At 41.4% G+C, this 13,862-nt stretch overlaps 1 protein-coding gene across 11 annotated transcripts in view; it reads left to right on the forward strand.

The window, feature by feature from the left end:
• Positions 1–460: 460 nt before the first annotated feature.
• SYNE1 (spectrin repeat containing nuclear envelope protein 1) overlaps positions 461–13,862 on the forward strand; it is a 446,099-nt gene continuing 432,697 nt past the window's right edge. For 9 of the 11 annotated variants that reach the window (XM_046669206.1, XM_046669212.1, XM_046669210.1 and 6 more), the window contains exons 1-2: positions 779–946; positions 9,153–9,436. In XM_046669206.1, coding sequence (XP_046525162.1) covers positions 9,370–9,436 — 67 coding nt within the window. In that variant the 5' untranslated portion in view covers positions 779–946; positions 9,153–9,369. Of the gene's footprint in view, positions 752–778; positions 947–1,210; positions 1,468–9,152; positions 9,437–13,862 lie in introns of those variants that run through there. The other 2 variants (XM_046669209.1, XM_046669207.1) reach the window with 2 other exon arrangements.

Here is a 13,862-nt window from a genome sequence, read left to right on the forward strand (position 1 = left end):
ATTATTTTGGTGGGATCCAGAAGAAGGAGAACTTGAAGAAAATGCAAAACTAAATAGTGGAGTGTTGGCAGCTAGTGAGGGAACAGCAGGAGGCAAAGAGAAACTTCATCCACTTTATAAGCCAGCGAGTCTTTCCATTTAGCAAATTTAGAGAATAGAAATCCGTTTTGTTCAGATTGAAAATTCAAGGGGGTAATCATTTCTAAGATTCTTGCAACATCGCTTCGATTATTTGAGCTGCCATAATCCAGTTGGACTTAGGCTTCATTGTTGGTGAAGAGAGATTATGTTTGACTTTGCCTGGAAACCATAAAACCACAACAAAATAAATTCTCCCCAGTGCTACCAGGCAACACCGGGACGTCCTCTCCACGGTAAGAAGGACTTGTGATAAGAGGCTCACTCGAATGGCTCCGCAGTGTGCAGCGTGCATATGGTGCATCCCAGGAGTCTGAAGGCGGTTCTTCAGCATCATCTTAATGAATAATCAAGAATAAACCCCATTACGATGTCAAGTGCCTTCTCTGAAACTCTAAGCTTTATAAACAGCAGTAGCAAAAACCTGTGAGTCTGACCAGTCTCCCTAAAATTATTTGCTACTGATTTGACAGCCAAAAGGTCAGCTATTATGATCTTTTCGAAAGTTGATTTCAAAGGAGCCGGCAGAATGTCCTCGCTGAACTGCATCACTTCCTTCCTGGGACCATCAAGGGACCTCCCCAGCCTTTCAAGACAGGTTCTGCTCAGAAAGGTCAGTCGGGCAGTGGAAACCCTGGGCAAAAGTTAACAGCTAGCGCAGTGCATCGCCTTCCCAGCGCTTTCGGCCATTTCTTTCCCTCCTCGACCCCAGAGAGGTGGACTCCCGTGGGAAGGTTCGCCAAGAGAGGGGGTCACAGCACGGCTTTGCAGCCTCGGAGAGACACCAGAGGCCGTGCATCTCCAGGAGGTAGGGGAAGCCTGTGAGAAAGCCCCCAGGCCCCCAGCTCTTCCAGGGACCAGGTCATCCTGGAGCCTGGCGCGGGGCGCGGGGCGCGGGGCGCGGGGCCGGGGAGGGGTGTGGCGGCGGAGGGTTAGCGCTGGGACTCTGCCCGGGGGCTGACCCCGCCTCGCCTACCTTCCCCTCCGAAAAGAGCATTAGTGCAGGGGGCGGGGGAGAGTGCGGGGAGGCCTAAAACCCCAGGGTGCAGCCAGGAGGAGGACCCGATTGCAGAGGGAGGGCAGAGCCGCCTAGCAGCTGGGCGCAGGAGTGAGTGAGGGAGTGTGCGAGCGTGCCCGGGGGAGCGCGGCTGCGGATCCGCCGCCGGCCCGGCGTGTTGTACTCCGTAACCAGGGCGGCCGGCTCCCCGCAGCCCTGCCACCGCGCCGAGCTCCCGGGGACAGTGGGCGGCCGAGAGCCGCGCACACCCGCGACCGGTGGCACCCTTGCTTCGCTGCCCTGAACCTGAACGAGCCCAAGAGGGAGAGAAGGTAATAGGAAAGGGGGGCGAGGGGAGAGGGAGAGGAAGAGAGAGAGAGAGAATGAATATGGGTGCAAGCCGAGCAAATTGCAGACAAATTGTAAGCAAGTTTGTACTTGCATGCTCCGGTTGTGCGTGCTTAATGGGAGAGAGAGGACGGTGGTGGTGGTGGTGGTGATGTGTGTACGTGTCTGACACTCCTGGATGAGGAGATAAGGAGGTGGGGAGCGTCCTCCTTGCATTTTGTACGTAGAAATCACTATTAATATCCCCATCCCCGAGTTGTCATTTCCGCTTATGGCACATCTCTTGGACTCCAGTGATGCAGAAGCAAAAGGCAGTCACCCTGTTATTGTGGTGGTCGGTACTGTAGCTACTATCAGCTGGGAGATGTAGGGCGTAGAACAAATTCTGGGAGCCTCCCTTCCTCCACCTCTGACTATTTTAGGAAGGGCTGGGGGAGGGGAACAGGGTAGCACAGCCCAGGGCTTGTAGACGAACGGAGGCCGGGGCTTCAGACTCTACTCCGCTGTCACCGTGCAGTTGCTTCCAGGCTGAGCCTACGCTAGAGGGCAAGATAACTTTCATCTGCTCTCCAGAAAGACACGTTTTTTAGACAGAGATTTTGCACTGCAGCCGGAGCAGTTCTGTGAAATGGTGGCTCACAAGGCGCCAGGTGCAAGGCAAAGGGCAGGAAAATAGTGCAAAATAAAGCAGCTATCAGCCTCAAAGCCAAGAAAGCCCATTGGGAAATGGGGTTCCGTGTGCTGCCTGGGATAATAGAGCTTGGAGGATGCAAGTTCAGGCCCTCTCTGTAAATAGAGTTGGGTCCAGCCCAGGGAGAAACTGCAGCTATGTATCAGTGTTAGCATCCTGGAATGTTCATTTCTGAGCTTTTCAGTTGGGGTGGAAAACCTGTATGTGTCTAGAATTTTTCTGTGAATGTTAAGAAAGTTCAAAATGAATTGTTTTTCTCTTTTTGAGTGTCTCTCTGTTTTTGTCTTTCATCTGAGAGGCACTTTCCTAAGCATTTGTATACAAGCCGGACCTATGCAAGAGAAATTGGAATACTTTTCAAGTAAGGGAAGGTTATTAGTATGACCCCCATCTGATTTAGTCCTGAGTCATGAAGATTGTTGAAGGACTTTCTATTCCCCATGGTGAAAAGGATTAATATGGATAAAAAGTTCCTGACATCACCACACAGTGTAATAAAACACATCTCTTTTTCTTGGGTTTTTGAGTCTGTTCATTACTTTGTGGCAAATTTAGAATAAAATGTGCCCGATCAATGCTAATTTAATATGTTTCGTGCTCAAGATGAAGGCATATCTTCAGACTGACTCAGATAACAATATTGCTAGCCCTTGCAAATATTTGCTCAGCTTTTACGTTAAAGTCTCATTTTTATCTTTCCTAATGATTTTTCGCAAACTGGTTTATTTCTGTCCTCATTGTCCCCATAGAAGGATTCTTTTCACTTGATTCCTTCTTGCAAAGGAGTAGGTATTGGGACAAGGTAGTTTACCATTTTAAAATTTTCGAGAATTGCTTAGACTAGGACCAGCTCTCTGATAATTACGCAGCACACACAGCTCCTCGGAAGTGAAAGGAGGTGTAACTGAAACAGGATGTAAGAAGCCCATGGCTGGGCAAGGTCTGTAGCATTTTCTTGGGTGGCTTCAGCTCTCAATACTGCAGCCACACCCTGTGGTCTGAATGTGACAGGCTCTCAGGACCCAAGCAAGACTCCCCTGTGAAGAAATCTGCATTTCCCCATCTCTTAAATCTGTTAAATGTGTCCTTCCTTGTGGTCTTATCCAATGAGAGCTAATGTTTGGCAAGGAGTGCAGCGTATACTATAGCAAAGTAGGGGAGGAAGGCAGCAGATATCTGTGGGCATGGCTTGTACGCCAAGCTTACCCAAAAAAGTTGAATCATCTTCATATCTTTTACACTGATCAGCTGTGTACTTTGTCTTTTGATGACTGCTCAAATTTTTGGTCTTCCCGGGAAAGGACCAGTTCTTCTTATGCTATATAATTCATAACAGTAAATAATTACCAGCACCATTTGCTGATAGCCCATACACATACATTAGTAATGTATTTATATTAACTCTGGGATGTCCCCCTTCTTCCCTACTCGTTAGCCATCTTAACGTTTATTAATTAGTACCATTACTAACGGGTGGATAGTGAAAAACAATAATTAAATGTAAAATTAGATGCTTCTGTGACTCACTCCAGTAAAGGACTTCGATAGAAGGGGAATTGAAATGTATTCATTAGCTTTTTAATTTGCATTTAACAGTGGATTTTAATAGGAGTGCTACTCTTGAACATATTTAGACATCTAATTAAGTAATATTCATACTTCATACTTCTGTGACTCTGTTTATGGTTTATGGCCTCAGGTCATCTTTCTCAGAAAGGAGCCATATCATCTCTGGATTTTCCAGGGTTTGGGCTTTTCTACTGTAGTTTCCTAATACCTAAAAATTTAGTTCCATTGCTTTAAGATGTATTCTTATGGCCTCCTAGCGTTTTTCTTAATGTATTCCTTTTTAGCGGCACAAATGAGACACTGCTTTAGAAGCCAGTTGTTCACTCTGCTTAGAGGCTGGGAAAGTCGAATTGTGATGAGTCACTACTGTGCTTTTCACAGGTGTCGGTGTTAAGAAGAGAGCATTGTTCAGACAGGAGAATCCCAGAGCAGAGTCTAAATTCCCTCTGCATCCTGCTCGATAAACGCAGCAGATGCTTACTGATTGGGTGTTCTGTGTGCTCCCACAGTACTCTGGATTTCTCCAGCACAATACTCAACCTACTTTGCTGCAATATTATCTATATCATCTTCCCATCTGGTACCTGAGCTCTATGAGGGGCTTATCTGTCTTGTTCACTGCTATTTACTCAGGACCATTGTCCTTTACAAATGGTTTCTCAATACATTTGCTGTATGAAATAATAAATACAGGAATCTTACCTCTCTGCTAGGTGTGGTGGATATAATCAGTTCCATTGTAATCTTAGTTCCTTCCCCTGGAAGGATTGGGATATGGTGTGGGATCTATTAACTGGTACACAACTCATCAATGTCTACCTAGCTCTCCCTTTCCATCCCAATACTGGTTGCACCCTCACCCTCTCTTCCTCCCCTCCCCCCCCCAATATCCTGCACCTATTTAAAAACTCTTAATTACCCTGAGAATAGTGAGCTCACTGATGGTGCTAGATCTTCTTCTCATGCTCTGGTTCTGCAGGTCAAGCCCACAACCAGAACACTGGTAAGTAATCATTCAGTTCAAGGAGTGAATTTCAACATCTCGTGACCTTGTACCAGTAGTCATTTGAGTGATCACTTATGCTGCCTTGGTGTTGGAACTGGAGAGCACACTTGAGAGCATCTCTCCATTCTAGACTCATCTCTCTGATTTCAGATGGAGAAACTGAGGCCAAGGGAAGGAAAATGGAAACCAGTTATTGGCTGAAATTCTACTATATGCCAAACAATCTTCTAGGAACAGTATATATGGATCTTTTTAAATTTACTTAAATTAAACCTAATTTAGCATTAACAAAATTTCACTTTTCTTAAGATCACATGGACAGTTAGAGACAGAATTAAGACTCAGCTCCATGTCTTTCTTAGTCCATAGTGCTTACATTTCCCACTACTACACTCCCTGTGACAGGCAGTTGTTGAGGACCTCCATGCACGGAACCAGCTCAAAATCACCCAACTAGTGGAACAAGACTAAGTCTAGAACTCATATCTTCTAATTCCCAGTCTCCTTTGATTATCTTTGTTTTATTAATTTGAATTTTCTTATCAAGTCTTGTTTGCCTTTAAGTTAAAGTATCAGTAAAAAGCAAGAACATGGTAATTCACAAAAGAGGAAATATGTGTATACATGAATGATGAAAGCAAAATATTTTATCTTATGTCTAAAAAGGGAAGGATATTGCATCAACTTCTTTTGCATTGGGGAGGAAGGGGTTTTCTGGGGGTTGTTTTGTAGAGGTAAAGTATTATGAACTTGATTCAATAAAACAAAAATATGTACTGAGGCTAGGATGTGCTCAGGGATATACTTGGTATCAATGAGTGGGGTGTCAAAACAATGAGTAATAGTCTCTATATCTGAAAAACGTTCAAAGTCTAGTTAGAGATAAAACAGACAATGGTGATGAATCTAAGACAAATCATATTTACAATAGCATGGGTTGTTAGCACTGGAGGAATTGAAGGAAAATCATGCTAAATGTGTGCAGGTGTGTTTAGAGAGGGCTTCAAGCACAGTGTGGGTCCTGGGCTGGGTATTTAGTACCTTTATTGTGATCCTTTGGATTTGTTCAGCTACAAGTGTCCTGCGGAGGGGTGATGTGAAGGGATAATTAAGAAATTGTTCAGCAAGGATATGAGGTATGAACTGAAGAGTATTGGGCAGAGTATTGGGCAGTAAAACCTGCATAGCTCCTCTCTTGCTGAGCTCAGTTGAGGGCACCATGACCCACAGAACCTCAAGTCAGAATCGTGAGAGTCATCCAAGATACTCTGACTACCCCACCTCCCATTTCCTATCTCCCCTTCCAGAGCAGTCACCAAGTCTTACACAATTTGCCTCTTAAAGATTTTTCAGATGTTACCCTTCAATCACTGTCGTTATTTCAGTCTCCCATCGTCTTCCACCTGTTCTCTTAAGATACCTTCCTAACAGATCTTCTTGGATCTCCTGGTCTTGTCTCCCTCAAATATACCCTTAAATATGTTGCTAGAATAATCTGAATTATACCTGGTCACCTCCAGCTTAAATCCCTCAGTGGTTTCCTGTTGCCTCCTAGAGAAGCAGGACCAAGCTTCTGAGCATAGCACCTAGGACCCTAACCACCTAGCCATTATCTCCTTCTCCATCCTCAGCTCCAGAATGTCACCGGGTAGAGTCCTTCACTATCTAACTCTTGGTAGTTCCACATAGAATCATGTTGTTTCTCATGTCCATGCCTTTGCTCAAGCTACTCCTTCTGCATGGAATGCATCTTTCATATTTTTCACCTGACTAACTCTAACTCATTTCCAAGACTCAGTTCAGGGGTTCACTCCCTCCCAGGACACTCTTCAGAACCTCCAGATTGGGTTAGTGCCCATTCTTTGTATCATTCGTGTCTATATTTGCACTTACCTGTGATATTGTTATATTATCTTTCTACATTGTATCTCCCACTATGTTCTAAGCTCCTCAAAAAATAGGTTATGCGTCATATTCATCTCAGTTCCCCCAGGATGAGCTCTGACACTCGGAATGCATTAGTTAATGCTGTGGAAGTAAGCCTGGATACCCAGGTTGAAGTTGGACACAAGCAGAGAAATATTGAGTTTAATGTGGTATCAAAAGAGAGAAAGAGGGAGAAAGGGTGAGAGAGAGAGACAGCGAGCTATTTCAGGATTAATCTGTTGCATAACATGAATGTAAACTAGAAGAGGGTAGAAGCATGGTGATCTGCAATGCAATGACTTTCAGAAATCCATTTTAATCCCATAATTCTTGATTGATGGTAGGGACCATATCTTAATCATCTATGAACTCCAGTGCTGAGCAGGGCATGGCATCGAGTAGCTGAATTAAAATGGATTTCTTCCCTCATCTTTATTTAATATATACATAGATAGCTAGATAGCTAGACTTTAGAAAGTTATTTTCTTACGTTTGGAGAACCTAACTTTCTAACAGCTTAGGGGGGCCATTTGTAAGATCCCTCAGGCACTTCTCACTGCCTATTAGTCTTCAGATTAAGGTAGCTTTTATATGTGGGTAGGTGGAATGTTTTCCCCTAGGAGATGGAGCCTGCTAATGGGCACACAATTCCAGCAGGGCTGTAGGCCTGATACATGACAGGCCAGCCGTAAGTAATTATTTGTCCTTGGAGAGCCAGCCGCTGAGATGTCCCTCTATCCCAGAAGCTGCCATGTATTGGGTCCTATTTCTAGTAAATATCCTTTCAAGTAGCCAAGAGAAGTCTATCTCTACCTTCTTACCAATTAATGCTCTTTACTGCACCACTGTGCCCTAACTGGCTCAGTGACCCCAACACCCTTTCTTGCCCCAGTAGATCTTTCTTTTTTCTTTTTTGAGGAAGATTATCCCTGAGCTAACATCTGCCACCCAATCCTCCTCTTTTTGCTGAGGAAGACTGGCCCTGAGTTAACATCTCTGCCCATCTTCCTTTACTTTATATGTGGACGCCTGCCACAGTGTGGCTTGACAAGCAGTGCATATGTGTGCACACAGGATCTGAACTGGAGAACCCTGGGCGGCTGAACCGGAACGTGTGAACTTAATCACTGCACCACCAGGCTGACCCCTCAGTAGATCCTTTTGATCTTTTTTCACACAGGGCAGCCGGAGTGTGCTGTCTTTTGCATCCTTTTTGAGATGCTAGTCTAGGAAAGATATTCTCAGCTTTGCATCTGTACGTTCTAATCAGACACCAGTATATCCTAGTATTAACAATGCAATTCTTAAAGTCAACTGTAATTTGTAATTACACTCTATTACTTGACCAATCTTTCATAAATAATACTGTTTTTATGACCATACATTCAGAGGATGATGTAATTTTTCATGGCACTCGTAGATTCCTCTTATTTTCCTTTCTGCAGGTGGACCATCCCATATGTTTGTGCTGTCTTTTCTTTTCAGTTTTGTTTTTCCCATCCTCCTCCATCCCATTCGTTTTCTTCAGCTTCATCATCATAACCCAGAAATGAGTGTGAATTGTAATAGAGCATCATTCTCATATAGGCCTCCTCACTTTGACCCCTAGTTTAAGTTTCTTTCTCTGGGTACATTTTTGGCCCTCTTCTTGTTTCTGCCATTGATTGCCTTATTCAATGCAAGATCTTCTCTTTAGCTATCCCTGGGGTTAGGAAATCCTTGTTCAAACTACCTGTCTCAATGTCAAGATTTCATCACTCCTCCCTCCCTCTTTTACCTCCTCCAGACCAGACTGATGAATTAACCTTGAGTAAAGCAGAGAATTCAGGAAGGGGCTAGCAAGAGACTGTTGTCTCTGCTTAACATACCCCTACTCCAGCCTTACAACTTAAGTCTTTCTGTATGGGGAGGAAAAAAGCTAAATCAGACCCATTTTGACTTCTAAAAGAGTATTTGAAACTCAAATTTTTAGAATGAAATAGTTTTACATTTATACATTTTTAATTCATCAAATTATTTAAGACCTAAGATTTGATCTGATTCCTGAAAAGTGTACAAACAAAATAAAGCAAAATATTGCACAGTTTGTGTGCCTAGCAGTGTAAAACAGCATAGCTAAGAGAACCGGTGACTGTTGGGAAATAGAATTAGGTGTTTTGAGTACAAGTATTTTCACTTTCATAAATCAATGAAAAAAGTTTATAGTTTAAAAAGACACCATGAAGTAAAGTGAACATTTCTCCTTTTGGCAGCCAATTTTATTGCACATGTCACGAGTATGTATTTATTTTATCAAATATAAGAATTCCTAGTATTTGCCTACTACTTTATAGTTCATAAGTAATTTTACAGTAGTGATTTCACTTGGCAATGAATCATCTAAACAAATTGAATAAACATGGTTCTCCTTTTAGTACTAGGGTGACCTATGTAGATTTAAAAATAAATATATTGTACTTTTTCTATTTGTTTTTCAGGTTCCTCAGGTCATTTAAGAGGATAGTCAAAGAAAAGAAGAAAATAAGTGGCTCAATCTTTGGGAACGCTGACTCCATGCTGACTGTTGCAAGTGCCTGGGATTCATTTACGACTCCGTAGACCTAGGGAAGTTCAAGTATGTTTTCCGGAGTGGCTAGTGCTGCACTGCCTTGAGTGAAGAGTCTCTGGTGCTGGTTTCCTGTGACAGGAGGAACCATGGCATCCGCCAGGACGGCCTCACGGTCTCCTCGGGACATTGCCAATGTGATGCAAAGGCTGCAAGGTAAGGGAAGAAAGGTCAGGGTTTGTTTTGTTTTGTTTTTTTATAGGCTTTAAATTTCATGTAATTGGGTCCAGCCTGGTGGCGGAGTGGTAGTCTACACACTGCTTCAGTGGCCTGAGGTTCGTGGGTTCGGATCTCAGGCATGGACCTAGCACGGCTCTTCAAACCACGCTGTGGCAGCATCCCACATAAAACAGAAGATTGGCACAGATGTTAGCTCAGGGACCATCTTTCTCAAGCAAGAAGAGGAAGATTGGCAAGCAATGTTACCTCAGGGCTGATCTTCTTCACAAAAGAAAAAAAAAAAAGAAAAGAAAAATATTTCAAATACCAACTTACTTCAGAATATTTTCAATTGGCTTACTTTTTTAATTCAGTTTTATGAAACTACAGCAAGGAATAGCAAAATGATGATTTTTATCCCAGTGTTTTCAAACTACTTCATGCTAGTTTAAGATGCTATCTACTTTATGTAGAAAAAAGACAAAGACAAATCTCCTTTTTTGGTTTTGTGTCTGCCTTAGTGTGAAATTAACAGTTATTCAGCGTCTATTGGGAATTTAGAGTCGCTGCCAAACTGTCCTGTCATAACCAATGACAATACAACACTGTGACAGTGCCCTAATAAGGTTATCATGACAACGGTGCACTATACCTGTATGCTATAGTAAAATAAGTAAACTGGTGGTTTACTTATCCTAACTAGAAAGCCCTTAGAGATCCAGAAAGTCTTTACGCAAAATGAGGGCAAAGAGGCCCATTTTGAGGGGTGGAATGACGTGACTAGGTTAATGGTTAGTGACAGCATATGGACTGGAACCACATCCCTCACCAGTGTTCTTTCTCTAACAGCAAACTGTTTTTTAGAAAAGACTTAACAGCGAAATGTTATGGCAGCTCATAGATGAATTCCAAATTGTGAATTTTCTTTAAATATGTATATTCCTTGAACCATAAAAATAATCATCATCTATAGGTAGATGAAAATGTTTCTTCTTTGTCACAATCCCAATGCCAGCTCTTCCGGGCTTCAAATGGATATTTTTAGGATATAAAAATATCTGTACTGGGGCTGGCCAGTGGTATAGTGGTTAAGTTTGCGTGCTCCACTTTGGTGGCCTGGTATTTGTCGGTTTGGATCCCAGGTGTGGACCTACATACTGCTTGTCAAGCCATGCTGTGGTGGCATCCCACATATAAAAAAAAAAGGAAGATTGGCACAGATGTTAGCTCAGGGACAATCTTCTTCAAGCAAAAAGAGGAAGATTAGCAACAGATCTGAGCTCAGGGACAATTGTCCTCACACACACAAAATCCACATTTAGCAGGGTTTTGCTTTAGTCTTTGTCAAGAGAGCTTAAATATAATGTCATAACTTGGCTTTTTGGTTTTCTAGTATCTCCAGCAAGGGATCATTATGGTTTGTTGTGGTTTTGCACCACAGCCATCATATTAACCTGCCACAGCCCCACTACCTTTGATTATAATATATTTGATGGGCATAGCAGGAATTTCCAGTTAAGCACTCTTGACTTTCAAATACAGACCAAACTCTTAAATCTGGATATTCATGGCCCAGAACATGCTCACAGCTATAGAAAATCAGATCAGTGGAACTGGTTTTTTCTCTATGTCTGACCAGAGACCACCAATTTGAGTAAAGCTTCTGCAGTCGATCTGTCTATGTCTGTCTTTGCTGTTTGCCTGGGCACAAATTCCTGAACCATTTTATGCCTCAGTGACCTCATCCACGGAATGATGGAGAGGAGACCTACGTGTTCCTTACAAAAGTGTGAGGACCATAATTAGGTAATAAAGCAGATTTTCTTTTGAGATTATTAAATGTGAAAGTTCTGTGGATGAGATATATATTGACAATAAAGGGAAACTGTAAAGAGTAAATTTGGAAGAACTTAATTCAGAATCAGACTATGGTCTGACAGATACTTTGCTCTTTCTTCTTATTTTGGTTTGAATAAATTTTTTTTTTAAGGGAGTGGTTGTGGGGGGAGAGAGGGGATACCTCAGTGTTTTATTTTATTATTTTTTATGGTGAAAATATAAGTGGTTTTTCTTGAGAGGTGTGTGGAGGAGGGAAAGCGTGGGAGCCCCCTGCCCCATCCCTCACTAGGCCTGTGACAGAGGATGTCCTATTTAGCATCTCTGCACTTAGGGACCACACTTACAAATTTGGACAGTCTTACCCTGCTTAGCCCTCTCAGGATTGTTGTCAAGCTTAGTGAGTTATTAGATGAGAGGTGCTCTAAAGACTGTAAATACCATCATACAGTGAGCTGTTCAAATCGTCATGGAAGAAAATTGGATGAGAAGGCACAGGCCTGATAATTTGTTGCACATTTTTCTAGTCATGCAGATTTGGGGAGAAATGTTAATGGTTTTATATATTCTGTGCTGTATAAAACTAGGAATTTTATTACATAAGGAAGTGATTATACTTACTATATTAATTATTTTTCCTTTCTAGTAAAAGAAAGAGTTATAGAATGTCATAAGGGTAGCTGACAAGTTTAGAACAATAAACCTTACAATTCAGAAGGAGATACAGTTCCTGAGCACTAGATATTTATCATTACCTTTCAGTGTCAATTACTTCATATAAATATAGGTTATTAATGGCTACAAAATGTAAAGTCTGCACTGCCACAAGATGCAACATATCCAGCCTGCATCAGTTGAAGCAAAATGAAATGGCTGGAAGTTAAGGTGATATGGCGGATATGTCTGTTAACATATTGATCTGCTGGGTTAATTCTGCTGATTCCACTGGCTAGGTTCGTGCTTCCTCCTTCATCTCAGTTCTCATTGTGCGTCCTACTGATGCTTTGAGTCCAAACAAGAGAAAACTTCCCTTGGCTGAGGAGACCTGTCTTCTGTCAAGGGTATTTAGTAACTTCTTCTACCTGCTGGAACTCCGAACCATTGACCAAGGTCCTAATAAATGGAGGGCTGGCATTATTCCCCAGATAACTAAGACAAATGAGGGAATTTATTTGAGGTAAGATAAATTTCCATTAACTTAATAGAACCAGAGTTGCTAGTTTCAAAGTTCAAATTCATAAGAACATTCTTCTAGAATCCCCTTTTCTTTGCCAGGAAGGATAATCCAAGTAACTCATGTTTTTCCCCGTCTTGGGTTTTACGGTCTTATCAGATCCATGCATAACTCATAAAAAGCACATAGCTTTGAATAATGGCAATTTGGCTTTACTCTCTTGCTTATTTAGTTTACAACCATAATTGTTGACTGTTCTTCTGCTTTTTGTTTTTTTTTCTAGTGCTAGGAAATTAAAGCACACACACAGATTGCTACATAATGTAGCTGCTACTGTAACAGTTCAACATTTCACCTTTGCCAATATTTGTGCTTGTTTGAGCATAGTGTTTTAGGCTGGGATCCTGAATTATGGATGAGCAGACAGACTGCAATGCAGAGTTTCATTTGCTCTTAAGAATAATGAATGTTTCTGTAACTTTCATCAATTTAAATATAACCTTGAAAGCAAATACAGGACAATAGTATAATACAGGGGTATTAAAATTTTAAATGAACATAATTATATATACACTTTCTGCTCTTAGAGGCTAACTAAGGGGATCCATTTAACAGGTGGCTTGTGGAGTCACTTTAGTTTTATAGTCACATCTAAGAAAATAAATGTCTGAACTCCTCAGATTATAAATTTCTTTAAGATAGTGACAGTAGTTTAAGGCTCTTTGTAAATTTCATCATGCTGCTGTGTAACATTTGCTTAAAAAAGATTTGTTGACTGACTTTTATCCAATCCATTTTTTTCATTTGAAGATAATCTGCTAATTTTAGGAATTTTTAAATTAACATACCAGTTTTTGTTATTTTAAGTCAGGGTGGCATTAATGCAATCTTATAGAGCTAGTGGTAAATGCCAGATAAGATTCAGATGGACATGCTAAGGTATATAGAGATCACTTTAATAAAAAAGGAGGACTATTGACTGTAGGGTCAAATTTAGATTTTTAAGCCTTGTGAATAAATTCAGAGAGAAACAAATTAGAAAAGACATAATCATTCTTACTCTTGGAGCTATATCTCTGAAATTTGCTAACTCTTCAGTAAAAAACAACCACGACCAGCCCCTAAAATTATGAGCAACTTTAAACTTTTTTTGGTTCAGCATAATATTTCCTATAAATCCATTGTGCTGTAAAAGAAAACCTCAGACAAACAAAAAAGTTTACTGAAAAGTAGAATATACAACAATAAATAAGCAATGAAGATGTAATTTCTTTCAGTTTAATATCAAATAAGCATTGGGAAAGGAAAAGTTTGCCATCCTGTGGAGATTAGGATTTTTTATAATCATATTGAGAGATTAAGTGCTACGCTTTATTACTCTGACAATGATTCTCCTTATTAAACCACAAAACA

Source organism: Equus quagga, chromosome 8 (genome assembly GCF_021613505.1).
Source record: "Equus quagga isolate Etosha38 chromosome 8, UCLA_HA_Equagga_1.0, whole genome shotgun sequence".
Lineage (NCBI taxonomy): Eukaryota > Metazoa > Chordata > Mammalia > Perissodactyla > Equidae > Equus > Equus quagga.